The following is a 25,370-nucleotide window of genomic DNA, read 5'->3' as shown; positions in this document are numbered from 1 at the left end:
CTTAGGGTTTATTGATACTACTTATATTCACTCATATATACAAACAAATAATGGTATTAAAAACGAACTTACATTTGGATATGGTTGTTTATAAAACAACTAGACTACCATTAGACTACAGCTAACTCTTGAAATAACAAATCTTGCGAATTGTAGCTTTAACTCTAATGTTTTAATATTTCCCGACATGCAAACTGGCAAGCCAACTCCCAAAGGAAAAATACTGATTGTTGGGCTGCAGACCAGTTTATTGACTACCAGATGCAGCAACATAAACCATCTACAGGCTCTCAAACTCTGTCAGGATAAAAATAGACCAACTGCTTTATCACTCATGGAATTTTAATACTGCTTTAACACCGGTGTTTGTCAGACTTAACACTGCGTGTTAAGCTCACCTAAACATGCGTAAAACTGTCATTGACAAAACATTCGACACCAAAACAGCTTAAATATGGAAATTGTGGACAATTCAACACACTTTATACAGAGAAGAATTTGAGTACAGCTTGAGGGCAAGTTGTATTTGACCTCAACTGCCTTCTGACATCTGGCCCTTGGTCATGGTACTCTCTCAAAGATCCTCCCTGACCTCTGAGATCAGCAGTTCAGTGGGTTTTCTGACCCACTCCTGCGTAACAGTGCTATCATCGCTCTGGCAATTACTTCTAATTATATCGCTCACAGCTATTTTGCATGAGCAAGATAGGAGTGCTCCCAAACTGCGGTGGACAATAAGTGGCCCGCTATCTAACTAAACTAGCTTTGTTTTATAATTTGCTTTGTGAAAGCAGTAGAATTCGGTGAACTTGTAAAACAAGCTAATCCACCGTTTAACATGAACAAACAAAACAACTATTCAAACAACTATACTTCTTTGTAACAAAAGAACACGATTCTCTTGTTATTCAATTCTAGTGAAATACATAGGCTGTAGATTAAGTTACAAACGACCACCGATTATGCAACTATGGCATTTTATTATAACAAGAGGCGAAAAACAAGTTAAACAAACATGTCTGGCGTACAAATGCCATGGAGTGGGATGAAACTATCAACATAATTACCAGTACCCAAACCAAAACAGCAGTCATCGTCCCTGAACTAAAATCAACAGTGCTTTCCGAGGGAGTCACAACATAATATCTTTAGCATTATTAAAAACCAAAGCATATCAAAACTATTTCATAACTTTTTTAAATGCCAGTCAATTACAAAACCACAGACACACATCGATTAAAAAATATATATATATTATTCAGCATAACCATTGTGCAAATTCGGTACACACAAGCTTTTTCTTTTAGATAAAAACTGTTAGTACTACAAGCATTTTGCTATAAACCTTTGCTCTGATCAACAGTAGAATTAACAACCAGCAACCAGTTTGAGCCCAACATAAACAAACACATTTAAACACCTTAAAACAAATTATGTAGTATTATTATTATTACACCAGCAGTAATCTTAAAATTGTTTTAAAACCCTATTAATGAAGTCATACTGTCAAAATACAATGTGATTCTCAGAATGCTGGCATCTCCAGGTTGGATAGATCAAAGAATACAGAGTTTTATTTTTCTACGAGTATTTCTCTTTCTTCTGAGCCTAATGTATACAGTATATCCAAATAAAACTCGGAACATGCAGTTTTGACAAAATTACTACTATCTGTTTCCTAATCGTATCAGAATGTTCTTGAAATATGCCTTCCATTACATTTGGTGTAATTTACCATGAGCAATATTTGTTCCCAAAGTACGGCAAATTACTAGAAACACTGTATGTATATTTGAAGATTTAAAAAAGACATTTAGGTGTGTTATCACCTAGTACTTAATGTTTCAGGTCTAGATCCAGGTTTTATCAAATCAATTCTTTGTTGCGGTAACAGATGCAAAAGTCAATCGAACATACTTGGATGATTGATAATGACAGATGCTCCTACAAAGTCTTGACAAAGACAAAGACAAAGACAAGACAAAGCAAATACAAAGGGATAAACATTCCAAACTGGCGCTACGCTCGAGAACTGGTTTCGACATTTCTCTCAGTGACAACGATCTTTTTATGCTGCGTAACAACGTTTTGGCTCCCTACAGCTATGGGCGTGGTCTTGACAGCAGAACTCTTGTATGACCCCGCTGATGAACCCTTCTGGGCGCTCACCGAGAAACTCGCTAATCCTTGATCTCTGACCTCCAGCCCAGGCCCCGCCAGGCCCTGACCCTCCAGCAGAACCGTCTGCACTGAACCCCTGCTGCCACCGGCCCCTGCATACACAGAGCCGTTATCCGACATCACCACCTGCTGCCTGGACATGGATCCACCGGCAGATCCGCCGTGAGAGACCCCTTGGGCCTTGGTGATGTGCTCTGTCGTCGTGGTGATGACCGTCTGCTGCGCCCCCTGCGAGACGGCCAGGCCCGTCCCGTTGGCGACGTAGTGCGGCTGGGTTCCCGCTGCCATCTGCGTCTCCACGAGAACCACGCCCTGCTGGGAACCTCCCACCTGCATCAGCCCCTGACCCAGCCCCATCGGACCCACCGCCGGCTGGGCGCCCCCCGTCACCAGGACCATTTGAGGCCTCTGATCGACCACGTACATGGGGGCGGCCGTGTAGTACATGGTGGGCTGCTGGACGAGCATCGTCTGACCGGCCATCACCATGTTGTCCTGGTACTGCATCCTTGGGAGGGTGGCTATTCCCTGGGTTCCCCCCTGCACCAGGTTCCCCTGAACCATGGTGGAGGATCCGGAAACGACACTGGAGGTGTTGTGGGTGTTTAGGGTGTTTTGCGCGTTGAGGGTGTTTTGGACGTTGTGGGTGTTGACGCCGACGTGGTCCTTTTCTCTCACGCTTTCTGTGTGGGTGTGGGTGTGGCTGGAGGTGGACGGCCTGGAGGTGGACGGCCTGGCGGGGGACACCGGCCTGGGCTGCGGTGGACGGGCCGACAGCCTCACGTCCACAGAGGTCAAAGATGAGCCCCGGCAGATCTCGGCCAAGGTTTTGAACTTGGGTCCGAGGTCATTTAGGAACTCGAGGTTGTCGTCGTTGTCCAGCATGCTGAAGCTTCCCACGGAGCCGGCCGGAGAGCCCTGGCCCTCGTAGGCAAACGCCTGCAGAGCATCCGCCTCCATGGACTGTTGCGCACCATGGCTGGCTTTCTGTAAATAGTGGAAAGTACAATTGGGAGAGTGTCAGTTCTAAAGACTTTTTGGTATTGTCTTTTAAAACCTCTTAAAAAAGGTATTGATTTAAAACCTTGACAGCACTCTTTTGAATTTGCTTGCTCTGACAAAGTTGTGGTTGCTGTTAAAAGCCAATTACTACATGAGGGCTTAGAAGAGAGAGAAACGTGCAGAAATATTAAGGTTCTAGGCCAAACCCTGAGGCCAATACATCAAAGATTAAGTAGGATTTGACCCAAACAAAGTGAAAGAAACTAAATAATCCAGGTTTCAGATCATCTGCTACCAGATTTTAAATCATTAATTTAAAGTATGATTTGTTTGACCACAGCAAAGAAATAGCTTTGGCCACAAAATGACCAATGGCAAGATGTCTTCCATGATGACACAAACCAATTTTTTTTAAATAAACTAAAGTGTATTTTGTCATGGCTCCTAAAACCAGTTGAAATGTGAGGCTTTATAAGGAAACCTTTTGCGAACTGAAAAAATGCTTCCCACGTCCTCAAACACTGCTGAAAGACGAGGCAAGGCGAGAAAGCCAACCGAAAAGCATATGTAGGTGTGTGTGACTCACGTTGGAGTAGTACTCGCGCAGGAACCCCTCGGACACAGCCATGCCGTCGTACGTCCCGCCTCTGTATTCGGAGCCCCGATGTGAGGTGTAATGGCCGTGTTGCCCAGTCATGCCTCCTCCTCCTCCTCCTGCTTCATAGTCTGTCTGCATGGCCCCCAGGCCGTGCTGGTGGTACCCGTTGTAGTGATGCATGCTTTCGCTGGTGAAGCCACCTCCGGCCCCTCCTGTCCAGCCGGTCCATCCGGTCCCTCCGGCTCCTCCTTCATTGCCCCAACCGCTCTTTACGTGTCCCACTGACACGCAGCCTGTTTGCCCATGGTCAACCTCTGATACGCTGACGAGAGGAACCGCCTGTAATGGAAATAAGACATTGCTAGTCAGATACACTGGACTTATTTTAAAGAGGCGACAAACACAGATGTTAATCATGGCACTAAATATGGGTCTGTTCCTTTCATGTAACAGGGCACAGGTAGTCGATTTATCGCAGTGGTTACATAAAAGGAGCAAATAATCAATGGTATGAGTGACCCCCTTTGTCTGTCATACGATGACCCTTTAGTTAAAAAGGGTCTATTTGGAACATAAAATGAAGTTAAACATTATCAATACTTGACATGGCTGAACATATTAACTTGGGGAATCTTATTTGGATTGATGTCTGGTACCTTGGCTTCCCCCAGTCCTTCAGTATGGTATGCAATCAACTGTTCTTTTGCATCAAAGGGAATAGCCTTGAAGCTCCCAATAGCTCCTGCACCTCCACACAGACAGAACAGCAGCAGCAAGGGCAACACTGAAAGAGATGTACAGAAAGAAATTTGAGTCTAAACTGTTTCTGTAAAAGTCCCTTTCATTACTTTGCTATGAACAGGAAATCATGCCTGTTAATTGTCCAATTAGGCTACAAAAGGATGGGTCACATTACGGAATCTATCAGTAAAAAAATCGAACAAATAGGTACAGCATAGGTGTCCACTGTACATACACAGTATCCACACGTTAAAAGTGGACCTCATTCAACATGCTGTTCCAGTTCCCCTCCATGAAGCGTGGACATCCTTTAAAATGATTCTCCATACCTTGTATCCAAGGTCTCAAAAAACATCCATCACGACTGCAATAATCTGTTTCTCGTTTGCTGCGCGGCATTGGTATGGGCACTGGGTATTTGCATGCATATCACGACGGATCAGAGTCCATTCTAAGAGGGGGTTTTGGCCTAACAGCCAATGAACTCACGGAGCAGGAGCAGCAGTCCCAGGAGTAAGAGGAGGACGCCTGAGGCACCGAATTTGGCGGTGCTTGTCTCGCGGGCCACGCAGCTCTCGGCGCCTTCCCGGCAGGTACAGACTAGCACATCCAGCACCTGGGCGGCCGCACACGATTTACCCTGCTGGTCCGTGACCTCAAGGGTAACCTTGTAGTCGCCTGGCCACAGGTGGGCCTGGTCGCGAAGAATGACTGTGGTCTCTGTGCAAAGCGTCCAGAGGGTTAGCCTAGCCATTTTAAGTAGTTGGAACTTGTTTGTGCGAACATCGTTTTTTTCTCTTTCTTTTGACAAATATACTTATTGTAAGTTGCTTTGGATAAAAGCTTCTGCTGAATGCATTTTTACCTCAATGTTCGAAAAACAACCAAAACAACAATGGAAAAAATAAAGGATTCTCAAATGAGGTTTTAAAAGGACGCCATTCACACCAGGGACTTACTGTTAAACGGCTCGATGGTCCATTTTTGCTTGCTTTCAGAAATCACTCTGAATTCAAACGGTGCTGAATTTGGGAACTCATCTTTGTCTACAGCAGTAACGTAGACCATGTTGTCATTTACACACATGGTCTGGCTGGTAACTGTCAGTTCTGGACAGTGGTCATTGTAGTCCTCCACTTGAATGGCGATGGTCCCTGTGGCTGTTTTGATGGGGGTATCTGGAAAGAATAAGATTGGAGTATGCATAATACAATTCCAGTGGACCTATTGTTTCAATAGTCATTTACAAATTCCCGATACTGGCATCAGAATGATTGTGATAAACGTCCCATTCTGCACTTACCTTTTGTGATGCATATGATTTTGGCATAGTATGTTCCGTTTTTCAGGTATTTCGACTCTCGATCGGGTAATTTATTCAACTTAATGTCTGCTGTGTGTTCGTCGATAGTCAACCAGCCACCGACATCCTCCAGTTTGGCATACCTGAGTGAAACAACATATATAATAAATCTTTATTATGGACTCAGATGGTCGACTCACATCCAACATACACACACACATATATATTGATGACGTTAACAATTTTTTTTTTTTTTACCATGCATTTTACTAACATGATCAACAAAAACATGGGGGAAAAAGGACTGCTGGGCCTCACCAAACGTTGGTAGCGATTTTGGATGTGTCGCTGTCGATGGCGGCGTAGTTGGTGATGACCTTGTTGATGCTGATGGTGCTGCTGTCCTCCGATAGGGTCACCACCTTGACGTTGGGGTGGAAGCGGGGCCCTTCCTTCTGGTTCACCACGTTGATCTTGATGGGGTAGGTCTTATGAGTCACCTCGTGCCTGAAGCTGTACTCAGCTTTGTTGGAGACGCTCAGCGCCAGGTTGACCACTTTGAGTTCCTCGTAGTCCAACGACTGTGGAGTAAATCGGATGAAAACTCGTTTGTAAAAGATCCAACGTGCTTCACATGGGGAAGCAACAGGAACGACAAACCGGTTAAAGATAACAGTCGCAGTCTGAAGCCCAGGGATATTAGAGTGTTAGGATTAAACATAAATAGGTCATAATGTGTCATCAATATATGACCTTTTAAGCCCTTTGACACTATACCTAAGATTAAGGGTTATACAAATGGAAAATTACATAACACTTAATTGAAACAAAGACGATTGCACAAGAGTGATGAAGGTAAACTGATGAGATGTATTATCAGATGCTGTTTATTCACATTTCATCTTGACACATGGTGTCAAAGGAGAACACAGAGAGGTGCACTCCCACAACCAACGCACTGTGAAACCGCACCTCAGAAGAATGATAATAATCATGAATCATCATTCCAAAGAACAGATTTGGTTATACATGTTTAAAGGAGTCAGAGTGATTCCCACATCCAGTGAATCTGCCGTGTACCTTCTGAATCATGATCACGCCCTCGTTGGTCTTCGAGTCCGTGGTGATGCTGAAATAGCCGGCTTCGTTCCCGGAAGCGAAGCTGTACACTGACAGCCAGTTATCAGTGTACATCATATCCAGATCGATGGCTCTGACCCGCATCACCTCCACGTTGACCGTGTTCTCCTCCACGTGACCTACGTACTGTGAAGGAAAAATACGTAAGCAATGGAAATTGTGGAGGCAAATAAGGGAAGACCCAAAATGATGTTTTTGACGTTCCCGTCGTTGCATTGCTCGTACCATTTCTTTTTCCAGAGTGGGGATGTTGTCGTTAATGTCCAGGAGTTTAATCACTACGTCACCCGTTGATGACCTTCCTCCAGCCATTCCGTTCAAGTCTGTCCCTTTTACAGTCAACGTATATGTGTCTTTGGTCTGGAAAATGGGACAATAAAATAATAAAAATTTGGTTGATTCCCAAGAATATTTCATAATTTGGCCTTTAATGCTCTTACATAGTGCATTGAATTGCTGTAAGCTTTATATCTCACCCTTGAACTTTCATTAATAGAATTTTAAAATGTACATGTAAACTTTACATCCTTGCCTTGCTAATAATAATAATAATAATAATAATTATTGTATGATCATCGTATTAATCATAATAATACTAAGAACAAGAATTAGAACAACATCTGAGTGTTGCGACCCTCACCTCTCTATCGAGCGTGTTCTGACGGACCATGACTTCGCCAGTTCTGGAGTTTATGATGAACATGGAGCTGCTGGCGTCCACTATGCTATAGGAGATCTCGCTGTTGATGCCTTCATCTGCATCCGTGGCAGTCACTCTCATGACAATGGTGCCTAGAAGCATAGTGTTCAAGTTACACCGTGTTACTACCTTTTGAAGGGGCTTCCACACGCCCCCTAACACCGGCACCCAACTATAGGATGTTGGCCGACGATGATTCTCACCCTGACAAAAGCAAAACAGCCATCAAGGTGTGTGAGAGGCCCCTGATGGTGCTGTGTTTTCTGTTACTCATTGTGGTGTTTGTTGGGGCTTTGTGCAAACGCATTTAACTGAATAGACTTTAGGATAGATAACAACACGAAGTATATACATGCTACACATAGGAATAGTGAGAGATGGGGGATACCTGCAGCGCTCGATTCGTTGACAGAGCCCATCTGATTAACCTGAAAAACAGGTGAGCAGTCGTTCTCGTCCAAGACCACAATGGCCAGTTCAATGTCCTTCTCCGCACGCTCCCCATTGGAGAATTTCGCAACGCCTAGCAACTGAATAGCAACATAACAATGATTTGTTATTTTTTTTATGATCGCTTCTTTTCTAATCGTCATCTCGTTTATCATGGACGACTTACAGTGTAATTAGAGATCTCCTCGCGGTCCAGTATGCTGTGGACTTTTACCAAACCGCTGTCAGGGTTTACGCTGAATCTCCCAAACGGATTCTGGTTGGCTCCCTTGCCCGTGAGCGTGTAGATGACGCGTGAGTCATATTCCTTATCGGAACGAATCTATAACACACACAACCACACACACACAGACGCACACGCACACGCACACACACACACACACACACACACACACACACACACACACACACATACATACATACATACATACATACACACACGCACACACAGATGAAAACATTGTAAAACGGCCAGGCTTAAAGGCTTGATTATTTGTCATTGTTGTTATTTGTGGAAGCTCTTGATTAAAAATAATAATAACTTAAAACACATACTTTTGCAATGTATGGCTGGTGAGTGTAGTCATAATTCTCATTTAGTTTCCTCGGGGCGATAATCCACTCTCGTTTTTGCCTCTTGAGCATCTTCTCACCGTCTCCTGCCGCCACCAGGACAAACTGCAGACATACAGAAGATATATATAGAGAGTGAGATAGATAGAGTGGCAGGTCATAGTTAGGGCATGACCAAGCTTACGTGAAAAACCGTTTGCTTGCATCCAATATGCTTGTATTTTTTATATTATTAATATAATATAGCAATAATCGTTATTTATATGAACCTTTCTTCACATTTACAAAGCCCTTTCAGAACACGACTACATGGCAATAAAACACAATAGCCAAAGACAATCCATCATACACTAAGGTCATGGACATGAGTAAATATAACACAATTATAACAACTGTAACTGTAAGAAGTTTAACTGTATGAACTATATGAAAACATGTTTTGAAACATAAGTAAGACAGTCCTGTGAGCGCGAGAGTTAAAACTAATGATATAAAGTAGGGGTTCAATAGTTCTGCTTTTTTTTTCTTTCTTTTTTTTACTTTTTTAAAACAAAAAACTGCATGGACGGCACGATTTGGCATTCCATACTCTACCTGGTGAGGGAAAACTGGGTTAGGTCAAAATATGCCAGAATGTGTTTCCAAATATGCTTCAGGACAAACATGAGGCCAACACATTAGGCCATCATTAGTGTTGTATGGGTTTATATATAGACAAAGAATAGTAATTAGAAGACAAGAGATATTCAAATGGTCTACATTTCATTTGCATGTTTGATAAACAAACAACTTTGGCAAGGAGCCTTTTTGATTTCACACAAGCATCTAAACTATAGTAAAAGTTAGTAGGGATTAGCCTCTAGTTACTCTGGCCTTACTCTATATAGGCTACCTGGCAATTACTTGGTAAAACGTGTGATTATTGTTACATTGTCTGACCATTCGTGTTCAGCCAATTTTCCGTGCAGACCACCAACACAGCACCACGTCGCAGGTCAACAAGTTTGGACGCAAGTATTTATTCTGCCTTTTATTTCCTCAGTGAATCGAAAACAAAACAATCATCTTCGCGATAGGCTACTAGGCTTTCTGTTGTTGTTGTTTTTACATACAGTAGATTAAAACTACTCTCCATTTTAGAATACACAAAGTTGCGCACTAAAACCGCTCTGCGCTCCCACCACCTCCCCGGCGGGACAGGAAAGCCACACCTGCTTTCCGCTATCGCCCTCCACTTTTTATATTCTCACAAAAAGCTACCATACAGATTTAAGTTTTTTTTTTTCGGTTTTACTTACCGCAAGCAGGAACGGTAGCCACACAACAAAGTTGCATTTGGACACCATTGTTTATTTGAATAGTAACAGAGATTCCCCCCCACGCTTGTGGCTGATATCCGCCTGCTATGTCTCTTCTGGGTCTTGATTAGACTTTGGCCCTTGGATGGCAAGCTGAGCACTATGTCTAACGCGTTACAGACGTAGGCGGTGCCTCTTCGGGTTTCGCTGCACTCGGCTGCTGATAACAGACGTTGCGTGAAAGGCTGTGTCCACTCCTACATAGCTGCAACGCTCCTGTGTAGCCTATTGTCTCTGTGGAGGAAAAAGGGGGTGGGTTACACTCAAAGGGAAGTGGCCAAAATAAAACACAGAATAGTCCAGAATGAGTCCACTAGATCTTGACCCACTACACTGATCAGTTCGTAGTCATGATACGTCACGAGGTCAATTCTGATTAAAACAACGTGTGGAAAACATTTGTTGGTAAAGACCCCTCTCTCTCTCTCTCTCTCTCTCTCTCTCTCTCTCTCTCTCTCTCTCTCTCTCTCTCTCAACAACTCTCTCTCTCTCAACAACTCTCTCACTCTATCAACAACTCTCTCACTCTATCAACAACTCTCTCTCTCTATCAACAACTCCCTCCCTCTCTCTCTCTCTCTCTCTCTCTCTCTCTCTCTCTCTCTCTCCTCTCTCTCTTCTCTCTCTCTCTCTCTCTCTCTCTCTATCCCTCCTTCCCTCCCTCCCTCCCTCCCTCTCTCTCTCTCTCTCTCCCTCTCCCTCATCTGTGAAATTTGTACAGACAATGTGAAATTCTTGAGGAATAAGACCATAAAGCATATGAAATAGTATGTGTGTGTGTGTGTGTCTGTGTTTGGGTTAAGAGATCCACTACTTGGCAGAACTATCCGCCAACGATCTATAGATACAGAAAGATAATAACAAAAACAGATCTGTGTGGCATTGTGCTTGGACACCGACCCATGCAACAGGGAGGGGCCGAGAGACGGCGCCGCTGGTTCTTCAAATATTTACTTGAAACGGCCTGGTTGTAATTGACAACATGAAACTCCCCTTTAACTATCTCCAAAACTGTGTGGGAAGTGGACACAGATAAGGCCTAATGGGTCGACCCCTCCAACCCGTTCCTGTGGTACAGCATGTTTCCCCCTTCACAATAATAATTATCATAACGCTGACTTTGCCTTCATGATTGCTTTCTTGACCTTATTTGCAGCCTTGTGTATTCGCTTTCTACCACCCGCATGCATAGAGTAATGACTGGTTTCACTGATACTGTAAATAGAAAGCCCACATTATTTACACTAAATCATTAACCAGGGCTTTTTTGAAAACCAGTGGAGCGCTAGCTTACCCAACTGTCAATTATTTAATCCCATAATGGACAATAATGATTATACATGAATACGCAATAAGGCAATACACCTATGTTGGTCAAATGTATAACAAACTGTTTTTTCATTGCAACAGCTTGGACAGCCACAATGGTGGCCTACTTCATAAACAAATAGCATGCTATAATAAGGGAAATGCTGGTTGCTGTTGGACATTTTTCAGATCTGTGTAAGTATCATCATTCTTCACACTAATGTAACTTTTCTCACCACGATAGCATTCCTCCCTCGCAATGACCACACCCTCATTATTCTAAATCATTCCCTTGAGGACATAATTCCTCCACCCATGTACACACAGATCCAGGGAATTGTTTGATTTACTCACTTCCAATCATAACCGCATTTTTTTTTAAGGGTAATTTATTTTCTTCTGTATTAACCTTTCATAATATTTGATTATTCTTCCTTTGTTTGTTAAAAAAAAAAGATTGGCAGTGTACAGTCCATTTCTCATGACAATAAAGCTATTTCGTGATGAAATGGGGTGAGACAGAGATCGAGGAGTGAGTGATTGACTCACATGGACAATGATGGGAATTGTGTGTCACAAAGTTCACAAAACACTGTTCGCGCACGTACTGCTCTGGCCGGGAATTAAAAGGGAAACGTCTTTTTACTCTCCTAAGGAGTGATCAATGAATGCATCAACAAGGGAGAGGTTAGGAATAGTAGGCCTAGAAGGAGCTACGCTGACGTTTGCATATGCAAATGGTCTACAGCACACATTAGCCTGCCAGCATTGCCCACGCTTTCATTGACCTGTGATATATTGCTGAGTGGTTAAAACTGTAGTTTGGAATTAAATGATAGCATGTCATCAGGGTGATTCTGGTCGAAGGTGTTCAGCATTAGGGTGTTTCGATTCTCCCCCGGGCATGACCTTTAAGCCCTAAAAACCCCCTCCCCTATTGCAACCGGGGTCACTGACAAACTGCTTATCAGACGATTCCGTTGAATTTCCCATGCAGGCTCAGTGGCTTAATAGGGAGTCGCGAAGGGCGAGTCACTAGTCACTTCTGGGGCTATCTGTGGTTTATAGAGATAGCATAAAGGGAACTCTACAGTGGGGTAGAGTCGACCAGCCCCCCCCAACACAGACACAAACACACACGCACACATACACACATCAGGCTTCATTCAACACACATTCCTGTGGCGTTAGCTACGAGTAGGCCTTCACTTTACTCCTACACGCTTGGGAGAACTGGAGGTTGAGCAAGAGTGGCGAGCTACAGGTCATTGTCTCGGACAGAAACATGGAAGTGAGAGTCATTTCGCACAAGAGATCACAGTTGAGTCATACAATAAATAAGTAACACTTAAGGGTGCACACAAATCTACTAATGTACGTTTGGGTAAAAAATGTACAAATATAAATTAGGTCATTTTATATTTATATATATTATGGATATGAATAAGATATGAATGGTTCAGAGCCAAACGGCAAGAGGTGTGAAAACAAAAAACAAGTTGCAACCTGCCTGCAGATTAAAACTGCGTATGTGAGCTCTTTATACAACACCGCCCCCTGCTGGAAGCGTTAGTCTATTCGTCTTGTAGTTTTCCCACCAGCGAGAAAACACAGACGGGTCACAATATTCCGTTGTCTAGGTGGAGCAGTCTAGGTGGAGTAGTTAGGGTGTGTCAGACCACACACGTCACTTTCTCTAGTTTCATGTGTCGGGCTGGACATTTTAGGACAGGGAGTCGTCTAGCGACTAACACAACCTACCTGGACCCTTTACAAAAGCGCGTGTCGAAGTTTTTTTTTTTATCTGTCCAACAATTCGACACAAAACAGCTGATCTATCACGACTCAAATTCATATCGACGGAAGACAGTTTGAAGTTAGTGAACCCATTGGAGGGAGACAAATAATAAACAGACCTTTGTGGAAATGGCAGCAACATGGCATTTACACATTTACATGTTATTCATCACAGTAAGTAATCGCAATATTATTACTTTTTTTACTTGAAAGATGTATTTGTTATACATAGACGAAGGAAACGTACAATACTGACTAAAGATAATATATAAAACGATATGTGTATGCATTATATTATCATGCGTTGTGTGTTGTATAGATGCTTTCCGTTGGGAACGCATGGTTTCTCCCCATTTCCATCCGAGTATTCGTGCCAGAGACGATCCCGACCGGTTATGAAAGTATGAGACCTATAATATCCCTCACCTCAACACCTGTAGAGCGGTCAAACAATCCACTCAGTACCAGGCCTGTTCTGGTGGACGGCAGAACTGACTTGTTTGGTCTTTTGGATTCCCCCCCTCAGTTAAAGTGGATAGCCTCAACACCACCGAGGCATTACAGTTCGCATCGAGCGATGGTAATTTCTCGGTTGGAAGAGGAGCCATCTTTGCGTTATCCAGCACTGTGGTCCCGCTGACGGGTTGCCGGTTCTCGGTACGTGCGCTGGACGCTAGCGGAAACACTAACGTCATGGAAGTCAATCTGCTCCGTGAGCCGAGTGCAGCGCCTTCAAGACTGGTATGTTTTATTTTTTATTTTATTAAATTCAAAACATTGCATAGCGGCGTTTATTTGACAGGTGGATGTATAATAGTCTCGAAATGTTCTCAATGTTTTATTTCTGGTGCATCCGTTTGTTTCGATGGTTTGCCTATCACAGGTGGAGAGGCGGATCAGGCGCTTCCTGAAGCGGGCCAAGAGAGTGTGGAGACCGCCACCGTTCAACATCATGGAAAACGGCAAGGGGCCTTTTCCGAAAGACCTCGACCATGTAATAGCCTACTACTACTAATAATAATCAATTATTGGCTAATCACCTGTTGTTGAACTATACGCCGATATTTCATACCAGCCATCACGAGTGTCCGGACCGTCCCCTTTGTCCTGACCGGTGACTTGTCGTTGACACCTCCCTTGTTTTTTTTTTAATGAAACGAGGAGCAACTATAGCCTACACACCAAGACACACCCCTCGAGGTTCTTTGTGCTATTCGTATATTCTTAAAAAATAAGGATGCATGTATTTCTTTCAATATACTACAACTCAACCGCTATGTGTGTTTCTGATATAATATGATATAATTATTACGATCTAAATATTTGAAGCATACTTTTACTGTTCAATGGCTAGATTGGGTCGAACACGGCGATGAACCACTCAGTGTACTACACCGCCGAGGGGCCGGGGGTGACCATGACTCCGGTCGGGCTTCTCAGCCTGAGCAGAGAAGGAAAGTTGAAGGTCCACAGGGCGATCGACCGGGAGGTGTACCCCCAGTTAGAAGTGAGTATTATAAAAGTTTATGTCTGTTTAGTCTTTATGAGGTAACATAAATACAAGAGAACTTCAGGGATCCATAGAGATATAATGTAATAATAATCTTTTTGTGTATTCTTTGGAGTCTAAATAATGCATTTTCTTTTTTCATTTTTTAGTTTACGGCCAGAGTTTATAAATTAGGCACCAACGAAGAGACAGACAAACCGCTGATTGTCACTGTCATCGTGGACGATGAGAATGACAACAAACCTGAATTCGTGGGCCCTCTTTTGTTCAAAGTGCCCGAGGCCTCCAAACCAGGTCAGTACCCCTCAGACCCCAATGCTGGCTGCAACGCCACACAGTCCTACACAGTTTATGGGGTTCCACTAACCAACTGCTTTGGTCACCATCTCCACAGGAAAAGTAGTGGGCCGGGTCCAGTCCACCGATAAGGACCAAGCCAACACCCTTCACACCAAGATCAGCTACTCTCTCTTGACGGGGGGGGATCTGTTCTCCATCAATGCCGAGTCTGGCTTCATTATAGTGAAGAGCGACCAACTGGACCGAGAGGTAACAGTGCGCCTGGTCTAACTTCACGATTAATTCAATACCGCAATTACACATAGCGAAAATAAGTGTTGATTATGTTTTTATTTGCCATTGGTGTATCTTACCTTTGTCTTAATGCTGTAAAGTAATACAAAATAACAAATAAAATAAAACATATATATTTCATTAAATATATATATAGATACATTATATACTTTGTATAGCAATATATACATAGGTATACAAAACGTGTTTGTATTCGGGGAGTGTCATGCAAGATAAAGCCGACACTAAATGCGTGACACTAGACAGCATGATTTTGGTTTAAACACGGCAACTGTCGTCTTTGATTTCGTCAAAATATTGACAGTTGACAAATCATTATGATGCCTGGAAAAGGCCTAGGATTTTAGACTTGTATCTGTTTTCTAGACCCTGGAGAAACATTTGGTGACAGTGCAAATCAAAGACATGGGTGGTAGTCAAAACGGGTTGGTGAACACAGCCACGGCCACCATTACTCTGGAAGACATCAACGACAACGCTCCGAAGTTCACACAGCAATCGGTAAGTTGCCTAGAGAGTAAAGTACTAACTTCTTAGTGCCTTTCTTTTATTTCTGCAAACATTCTTCACCCTTATATGATATTGAATATTAGCATGAAAGTGTCATGTGTGATTTTTTTTTTTGGGAAGTAGCTGCTTGAATGCCGCACTTTCACACTTTGCTTTTAACCTTTCTATTCTTCTTTAAGTACGATACAAACGTCGACGAGAACGAAGAAGGAATGCTTATCCTCCGGATTCCGGTCGAAGACAAGGACGCGCCGAAAACACCCAACTCGGAGGCTGTGTTTAGAATCACAGAAGGAAATGAAGATAACCACTTCAGGATCGAAACAGATCCTGTGACCAATGAAGGGCTGCTGTACGTAGCCAAGGTAACGGTTCTCTTTTATGCCTTTTGCTTTTTTATTCATCAGCAGTTGGGTTCAGTGTCAAAGAGAAGATAAACCACAGCCGTTGTTCATGCTACGGTCACGCAGGACACATTTTCCAATCACTGATTTGTTTTCAGGGAAGAACAAATGATCAGAGTGAAGAGAAATTTGACCGAACTTTGTTTTCTTGTTCCGTCCCTGTTTCTCCAGTCTCTGGACTACGAGAAAACCAAGAAGGTGGATCTAAAGATCCAGGCGCAGAATAAGGCCCCCTTGGAGGGCGTCACGGCCACCTGGCTCAGCATTCCCGTGGCGGTCGGGGTGAACAACGTCGACGAGGGCCCCGAGTTCAGGGCCCCCAACATCCGCCTCATCGTGAAGGAGAACACACCCAACGGCACCGTCATCGGTAGCTACGTTGCTAAGGATCCCGAAACCAGCAGTGCCGGCGGCATCAAGTAAGCGTTCCCTCTTCTCTGTGGGGTTGGGTAGGGCGGGGTGAACGGGTGGCCGGGAAACACATTGTCATTCATACTTCGACAAGGCTTTGCGGTAGATCCCCAAAGCCTCGTGGGGCCGACTCTCACAGCACGGGTGCGAGCATGTGGTGTGAAGAAGCAAGAAAAAGAAAAACACTGTTGTTGATCTCATCTTCACGTCTCAGGTACTACAAGGTCACCGATCCCGCCGGATGGGTCACTGTGGACGTGAACAGCGGGGAGCTGATGGTGGCCAACACCATTGACAGGGAAGCGCCTCATGTCGTACAAGGGGTCTACAACATCACCATGAGGGCCGTGGATGCGAGTAAGTAGTGATCTCTCGCCGCTGTAACCCTGCTGGCTAATCACAGATTTCATACGCATGAAATCAGCCAAGTGTTGTGTAATGCCACACCTCAGAATAAAGTAGGGCATTTCATGCTTTGATGGTTTGTAAGCGTACAAAGACCTGCACTGTTGCCGCTGTGCTCTACTGCGCTCGTTGTCTATCTACATGTTAGTGTCTCGAATCTGTTGGGATCTTGTTGTAAGCCATCGACAGAACCTCGTTCCCAGTACCACTTGAATGCTGAATATTCTTGTGTACATAGGATTAACCAGATGTCTAAATTCATGAATGTAGCTAATCCTCTACCATGCATTAGTCAGCTAACTGTCGGTCGCAGTTTATAGAAGCCACCTGATGTCTAAGGTGGAGCTGTCACACCCTTTGTGACTCTTGAGGTTTTAGGGTTGGAACATGGGTTCGGTTGTTCGATGTTGTTCGGTGATTATTTTTGGTTAAGCTCTATCTGCCGATCTAATGGCCTTCAATTACATTACAGCAAGCTACCTTTCATTTTTGGTGTAAGCTAGACCGGTTTTATGTTATTATTTCCCAACCCTGCTCCACCCCGTGCAGTTGTCAGAACACATCTTTTTCGTGTCTTTCTTTTTGTGGCTAAGCAAGGACTATAGATAAGTACTATAGTGTTGTACTGCCGACTCAAAGTCAGAACCACTTTCCATTACTCATCGGATTATTCTCTAGCATGTCTGAACATATGTGACCCATCTGCTTTTGTATCCTGGCTATGAAGTATCCAATCAAGTCATGTTGATACTAGAGCTGTCAAGCGATTAAAATATTTAATCGTGATTATTCGCATTAATGTCATAGTTAACTCACGAGTAATCGCAAATTATTTTTCTATGCTAAATATCCCTTGATTTTTTTGCCCCATAATTCTTCTCATTTTAATTCTCTTATCAACATGGTGAAGTGCATCGGCTTGCCTTGTGCAAATGATTTTTTATTGATAACAACATTGGCATGCCATATACTGATCAAAACAGGACGATACAAAAAAAGAGCCTATAGCGCAATTAAATGACTGCTTTGAACAAATGTCATTTTGTTGTTTTGAGCCAAAGACTTTTTTTTTTTATTCTTTTTTTTTAAAATAAAATAATTGCGTTAATCGCGCGATAAATATTTTAACGCAGTTAAAATTGGTTTGCGTTAACGCCGTTAATAACGCGTTTAACTGACAGCTCTAGTTCATACGCATGAAATCAATATGATTGTTCCTCTGTTTTTGAGGAGAAAAATGTCAGGAATTAGGAAACCTTTCATTACTTTGTAGAACCAGTTTTATGAGGCCGTTGACATTGAACTCCCTGTGTTTCAGACAAGAAGTCCGCCGTGGGGACGGTGACCCTGGTTGTGGAAGACGAGAACGATAATATCCCAATGCTCCCCAGCAAAGAGATGTTTTTGTGTGAGAGGGAGGGCCATCTTGGCTCCGTGGTGCTCAAAGCCTTCGACCCTGACAGCAGTCCCTTCGGCGCGCCCTTTATCTTCAACCTCCCCCAAGACAATGACGGCAATTGGGTGTTGACGAACGTAAACGGTGAGTGAGTCTGCCGCCCCCTCTAATGTGATTCAATTTGAATGGAATTGTATGTAATGTAAATGTATGATTTAAATACTCACCTCAACAACCACAACCGCGCTCATGCTAACTCTGGAACTGAACATCACTAAGAGTTAGCAAGAGCTCACCAGCGACTCATGAAAGTGAATGGTTTTTTGTCATTTTTTTCCCCTTCCACCCACAGCTACGCAGGCTACCTTGGAGCAGAAAAAAGAGCTCCCATTGGGGATCTACAGCGTGCCCGTAATGGTGACAGACCTGCAGGGGTCGGGCACTGTACAGACGGTCAAGGTGAAGTTATGCCACTGCAGCAGAGGGGTCTGTGTGCCCACGAGCTATAGCATTGGCCTGGGCCCCCTCGGGATCCTGACTCTTCTGCTGCCCCTGCTGCTGCTGCTGCTGCTAGGTAAGCTCTCAACGTTTCAGGCGATATTGGCGCCGCTGCCAAGGATCCATCGTCATGATGGATCAACCATTAATTACCCAGACCACACCCAATGGAATAACAAAGATTACCAGAATTACCGCTCACCCGGAACGCTTTCCTGTCAAAGAAACCTTTGTAAGAAATTAGCATAAATTATGTTACGAAAAACTGAAATGTCGTGAACCTTGTGTAAGTAAGGGATAATGTACAGCGAGGCACTGAACTGCAACCATAGCAACAGACTGTTATTCAGAAATAACTGACGGCTCCATAATTGACCGATATGAATCTGGGAGGGGGGGGGGGGGTCCAGAATTGCGAACAATTATTGGATCATTCTTATAATTGACATTTCTCTGGGCCAATTGGAATCTCAGCACTTGCTTCAGAATCTTTCTTATAATTGAAATTTCTCTGGGCCAATCGGAATCTTGAAGTACACAGCGCCAACTGAGCTCGCCATTGGATGAGAGACTGTCGCCTGGCTACCGCGCATGCGCATCCGCATGCGCATGCATGCGACCAAACAACGCAAGAGAGCTTGCGAAACACTCGTCCAGAGGGGTGTTCCACGAACGGAGGTTTAACAAACACTGAGTTAACGCTGAACTCTAGGTTGATTTACCCTGTGCCGACTAACCCAGAGTTTTCGGTTCCACAGCAGCGGTTATGCATTAGTTCAATCAACTCGGGGTTGGTTAACACAGGGTTGTGCGTGTCCACGCCAAACCTAAGAAGACGCGATGTATGGATCATGTAAACCCTGATCTAAATGGCGAAACGGGACGCTTATTTCAATGAAATGGAACTTCAGGTTCTCCTGGAGAGCTATGACGAGGAGAAGGACATTATCACAAGAAAAGGGAACGCTAAAGCCTCTGCAACCCGGAGAACCAAAGCCTGGCGTTACACGTCAAAAGCATGATCCTTAATATTTGAGCCATGAATATATAAATATCCCAGTTAAGCATTCTTAAAGATCCTACCACATAACCCCTTTCTTCTAAAAAAGTATAAAAAACATACAAACTGGTAAGCTTTTCCCACCATCGTATTAGTATAAATTTAAATAAGCCATTTTTTTAAGCCAATCGTGAAAAGGCCGACAGTCGGCAGACTGGATCTGGCCCTCAAATAGTCTTGACCCCGGTGGAGGAGCTGTTAATAAACATAAATTCAGGGCGCCCTGGCATGGAGGGGGTACCTGGAGGTACCTACCTCAGAGAGTCAGTGGCCATACCCCACTGGTTGAATGTAGGTTTTTGTGTTTTCTTGTTTTTTCTGATTTTTTTTGCCTTCGAAGTAACATGGGTCATCTGAAAGGACTGAGATGTGCACTGCTCAGCATCTCCAACATTATAGCCTAGATAAAACTACAATTTGCAAAAAACGGATGGCTACGCAAATAGTCTGGAGTGAACTGAGGCCAGGTCCTCGATTGGTAGTGTTGGCTATGTAAGGCTTTTTTAATATATTAAAGATTTGCGCGAGAATCTATAGGCCTATCTCTCCACTCCAGCAAAAAGTAATTTGATATGCCAAGATGTCGAGCCGTGGTCTTATCAATCGCTCCCGGTGGATTGCACGTATAATTTGCGCTCCGATATCAGCAGTTCTCTCATCAAAAGGGCATGCCATTGTGAACACATGAAATCTGCTGTGAACGCCGATTAAATACCCAAAACCGGGTTATGTTTCAAACTTAACCTGCGCAAAACCTGCTCCGACCAGGTTTGATTCAGAGCATATGTTTCTATAGCAACTAACATACCGTGATCCTTTTGGAATGGAAAACCTAGGGTTACAGAAAACCCTGGGTTAACTTACCCGGTTATGTGATAAAACTGGCTTTGTGGAACACCCCACAGGCTAAGAGACAAAAAAAAAAAATTGTGACAGTTGTAAATAAACATTTTTTATAAAGTATGCTGAGTTTTGTTAAGTCACGCTCATATAGTGTTATTTGCATATTACAATCCAAAAAAAAGGAGTTTGCAGGTCTGGTAATAAGTATGATATAGATAATGCACTTTTTTCCTCTGGTCAAACAGATAAAAGCTTTCAGTCAATTGGAGCAGCAGGTCTGGTGTAACATAATTAGACTGGAAGACATAATCTCAAATACTATGCTAAATAATGTACTTAGCAATTATTTTACTGCCTTAATTCACTTAAGAGTGAAGAGAGTAAAAAGTCAAGAATGCTTTATTATATCATGTATGAAGATTTGAAACATTCAAAAAGTTTGTTTTATAACTAACTTTAACAATTCTCCAACATTGCTTAACGTTCTTTTTAATGGGTTTTTTATTGGCCGACCAATATATTTTTGTGTGTACAATCGCTGTTGCATAGAACACGTGTCACAAAAGATAATATAATAGTGTAAATAGTGTATTTTACAACTTATCCGTGACACTATTTGACAACTTAAGACGGGGAGAACATAAAAAAACTACTTTGACGAGTCATCCCAAGAAGAATAAGAAGAATTTGGCGTAAGCATGAAAGAGACTATACCGTTAAATATAACAGATAAAGTCTTTGCGGAGAAGCCTGCCTGCGTCCCCGACTCCCGAGCTGTAAACTTGTATGGGAATGTCTCCCTGGCACCAGAACCTGAAAGCGTGTGTTTTTTTAATGAGATGTTGTTTGATCTTGACAGTGTGAGTCGCCCACTCCACGCACGCTACGTATCTGATGTTCGCAGTGCTAATTAGGTGTTCCTTTATTGAACTGTGGGGTTCCTTTTTAAGCACAAGGGTGCTCAGCTCAATCTTATTCTTCTTCCTCCTCCTTTTTCCTTTTGTGGCGTAGGGATCCTCCTCGCGCTGTTCTGTGCCACAAAGCATGAGAAGATGGAGATGGAAGACGCGGGAGACACCGGTGGCATCTTGCTCAAATCTAACATTGAGGTCCCGGGGGAGGAAGTGGTGGTAAGACGTGTGTGTGTGTGTGTGTGTGTGTGTGTGTGTGTGTGTGTGTGTGTGTGTGTGTGTGTGTGTGTGTGTGTGTGTGTGTGTGTGTGTGTGTGTGTGTGTGTGTGTGTGTGTGTGTGTGTGTGTGTGTGTGTGTGTGTGTGTGTGTGTGTGTGTGTGTGTGTGTGTGTGTGTGCGCTTGTGTGGGTGTGCGCTTGTGTGGGTGTGGAAGTGTGTGTGTGTTTGTGTGTGTGTGTGTGTGTGTGTTTGTGCACAAAGACACAACCCAAAATAATGAAAGACGTTTGACATCTATCATACAATTTGGCCTTTGAATCTAATTTACCCATGACTATTTTTTCTTTTTCCTATAATATACAATACTTCTGTCCCATTTTCTTACATCCACTACAGGATTCCAAACTCCTCCTCTGTCCCGGGTACGACATGCCGGGCTCGGTGAAGGGTTCAATGATTAACGTGGGCTGGCCGGGCAACAAGAGCTCAAGCACCATCGGCACCCTAGACAACCGCCAGCACCTGGTGCAGGGCTTCAGACAGAACACCTTCTCCAAGGGCCAGTTCACCAACAGCCAGTACGGCACAGGCCAGTTTGGCCAGTTTGAGGAGACACAGTACATGGACAACAACATGGCAGTCAACAATCTACAGTTCTCCCAGGACGAGTCGGCGCTGTACCAAACCTGGGCGACCAACGGCATTTACCTCGAAGAGGTAGATTAAAGAGTTAAAGGGTTGGAGTTCAAGTTAAACGTGGTTGATTTTGTTTTCTGTTTGAGAGTTGGTTGAAAGTCCCTGATCGTTGTGCAGTTACAACTGGGCTACAACTATGCCGCCATTTTTTTATTCTATTGTTGATTTGACAGCTAAAGCAATGGCAGTAAAAGACGTTGTTTTGCATTCGACACTTGTCTATATATATGTGTGTTTCTGGCTGAAGCTCTATTCGCTGCTCTTATAGTTTATCAGGAAGAGCCCTTCAGGGAATCCACTCGGCCAATTACCAATGTACTGTAAGTGTCCTTTGTGCGCGTGTGTCTTCTTTTGTGTGCTTTTAACATGGCTGGGATCCTCCTCTCTCATAGCAGTATGCAGTGTTATCACACGGCGACGCAATCTCTTTCCGGCCTTCCATTGGTCAGTACAGGGGGCACAGTTCAAACGTTTTTGTTGTCTTTTTCCGTGGCTGCAGAAGCTGGCCTACCTGGACACGGACCCTGACGCCGAAGGGGCAGAGGACGTTCTGCACCCCTACGGGTTCGAGGGGGTGGGCTCTCTGGCCGGCTCGGTGGGATGCTGCAGTGACATTGACCATAAGGAGGACCTGAACTTCCTCGACACACTGGGGCCAAAGTTCAAAACCCTGGCCAGCGTGTGCACCAAGAAGTGAACAAGGGGCCACCACGAATCGTTGTTCGTTTATTGTTGTTTTTTTGGGGGGTTTTCTCTTCAAAGATGCGCTGTGTCGCAGGCGGATGTGGATTTTTGGGGGGTACATGGGACATGATGGAGAGGAAGGAGTTAAAGCAAATGGGTTTGCATCTACACACACACACGGGCACACACACACACGCAAACTAGTCCGCACACTGAACTGTTTATCTTTTTATATTTTTTATTCTGTCCAACAAAAACTTTGCACTGAAAACCAGTTATGTAGATATACGTTTTTTTTTAACGAGATTGTATTTTCAGTTTTTTGGGCTGTTGGAGTCATGGGGCGGTGTTGATTAACGGTTATCCCACCGCCATGTTCGCAGGAGAGGTGAGGTTTACCTTTTTACTTTTTACATAAATTATCCAATGTTTAGATTAGGCCTAGTTTTCAGGGCTGAACTGCACCAAACAAATACCAGTTCCCGACGAGAAGCTAACGTCTTTGTTTACGAGGACCGATGTCACCGCTGTCAACCGCGATGACGCGAGCGGGTTTCGGGGAGTATAGCGCTTAGAGCGCACACACGCGGCGTAAGGGTGTTGATGTGCAGCTCTGAGCCGCAGGTCAGGAGGGGCGCGTCAGGGAGCGTCTGCCTGCAGCTAATCCCTGTGAAAGGCTGCAAGAGGGTGCGACTGGGAGGCCAGGGTTTGGCCGGCGAGCTGACACTAATTCGTCACAAAAAGAAGAAGAGAAAGAACAGAAAGAAATGCCAAGTCTATGACTAAATGTACGTGTAAAGATTGCGAAAAACGACCAAACAAAAACCCTCACCCAGTACCAAGTGATGCAATAAAGTTATAAATGTCATTGGATGTTACATTTCCTTTTTTACATTTCTTTATTTTATGTAGGCCTATTGTATTGATAATTGTAGCAACTGCACCATTATGCTACCAACTGTGAACAAACCCTGGTTTATGAGATCCATGCCAGCATGTGCTATGTTCGAGCCCTTAGGGATTAGGAAGCCTCTTGGTATTTGCCTGCAAGACATGAGACATCAGAGACTGCTGACATCGAAGAAACTGTCGTCAATCACGCACCGTAATCTATGTCCTTATGCCACAGTGAATGAGACACCGGGTGTGGTTCTGTGAGTCAGACATTCACTCGTCTCCATGACAACATGGGCCCAACCTGTTCCGCTTAGCGCCCTCCCCTGCCCCCCAGGAGCCCCACCTTTTAGCACCACCCTCATCACCTGCCAGGCCTTCAACAGACAGAAACTTGTTTGTTCTCTCTCTCTCTCTCTCTCTCTCTCTCTCTCTCTCTCTCTCTCTCTCTCTCTCTCTCTCTCTCTCTCTCTCTCTCTCTCTCTCTCTCTCTCTCTCTCTCTCCTCTCTCTCTCTCTCTCTCTCTCTCTCTCTCTCTCTCTCTCTCTCTCTCTCTCTCTCTCTCTCTCTCTCACACAGACACAGTGACTGGATCTCTCACACTCTGTTTACCTGTATAGGCTTGAAGGGGTTCCCATTTCAGGTTCCAACCGACTAATCTAGGGTTAAAGTGTTTATGCAGTCTCTCGCTGTCTCTCTCATGCTGTCTGTCTCTCAAACACTCTCTCAGACACACACACACACACACACACACACACACACACACACACACACACACACACACACACACACACACACACACATATTTATACACACACAGTAAACACAGTACACCTGGACACGGCCCCTCTTATAAGCTGTTCTTAGATTACTATGATTCAAAATGTTCTATTGTGACTGCCTCACTCGCAGGATATAAAGTAAGCACTTCAAAATAGTGGGTTATGAGGCTGAGGATCTGTGGATAAAAAACTGCTCGGAATACATACACAAATGAGTCATGGGAGATAGAAAATGCCTTGAAACCGAAGCCCCTGATCTTATTAGGTTTAGGAAGATTATGGATTATTGTGCCTCATTAGCGATAGAGATGTAATGGTGGTGTTGTTCGCTCGACAATGCAAATTCCTCATTTTTTCTCCAAGATGACATGCATATCAGATTTGAATTCAATACGTTGCGAT

General features: G+C 43.9%; 2 protein-coding genes across 2 annotated transcripts; one reads left to right on the top strand and one right to left on the bottom strand.

The window, feature by feature from the left end:
* Window positions 1-208: 208 nt before the first annotated feature.
* On the bottom strand, window positions 209-10,405 carry LOC130387032 (desmoglein-2-like protein). Its single transcript, XM_056595958.1, has 14 exons — window positions 9,987-10,405; window positions 8,671-8,793; window positions 8,282-8,437; window positions 8,054-8,195; window positions 7,606-7,757; window positions 7,191-7,325; window positions 6,906-7,091; window positions 6,144-6,406; window positions 5,826-5,968; window positions 5,482-5,700; window positions 5,012-5,242; window positions 4,438-4,565; window positions 3,770-4,120; window positions 209-3,168 (listed from the first exon to the last, which is right to left on the bottom strand). Exons 1-14 carry the CDS (start codon window positions 10,032-10,034, stop codon window positions 2,020-2,022), a joined length of 3,426 nt encoding a protein of 1,141 aa, XP_056451933.1. The 5' UTR covers window positions 10,035-10,405; the 3' UTR covers window positions 209-2,019.
* A 2,559-nt stretch (window positions 10,406-12,964) lies between these two features.
* On the top strand, window positions 12,965-24,386 carry LOC130387033 (desmocollin 2-like protein). The gene is made up of 16 exons (XM_056595959.1): window positions 12,965-13,325; window positions 13,471-13,552; window positions 13,678-13,892; window positions 14,035-14,145; window positions 14,506-14,658; window positions 14,811-14,955; window positions 15,056-15,210; window positions 15,622-15,756; window positions 15,945-16,130; window positions 16,341-16,588; window positions 16,795-16,937; window positions 18,304-18,525; window positions 18,734-18,955; window positions 21,794-21,912; window positions 22,309-22,629; window positions 23,108-24,386. Exons 1-16 carry the CDS (start codon window positions 13,281-13,283, stop codon window positions 23,303-23,305), a joined length of 2,700 nt encoding a protein of 899 aa, XP_056451934.1. The 5' UTR covers window positions 12,965-13,280; the 3' UTR covers window positions 23,306-24,386.
* Window positions 24,387-25,370: the final 984 nt, after the last annotated feature.

The sequence above is a fragment of the Gadus chalcogrammus genome, chromosome 8 (assembly GCF_026213295.1).
Source record: "Gadus chalcogrammus isolate NIFS_2021 chromosome 8, NIFS_Gcha_1.0, whole genome shotgun sequence".
NCBI lineage: Eukaryota > Metazoa > Chordata > Actinopteri > Gadiformes > Gadidae > Gadus > Gadus chalcogrammus.
This window is presented reverse-complemented; position numbering and strand designations above follow the sequence as displayed.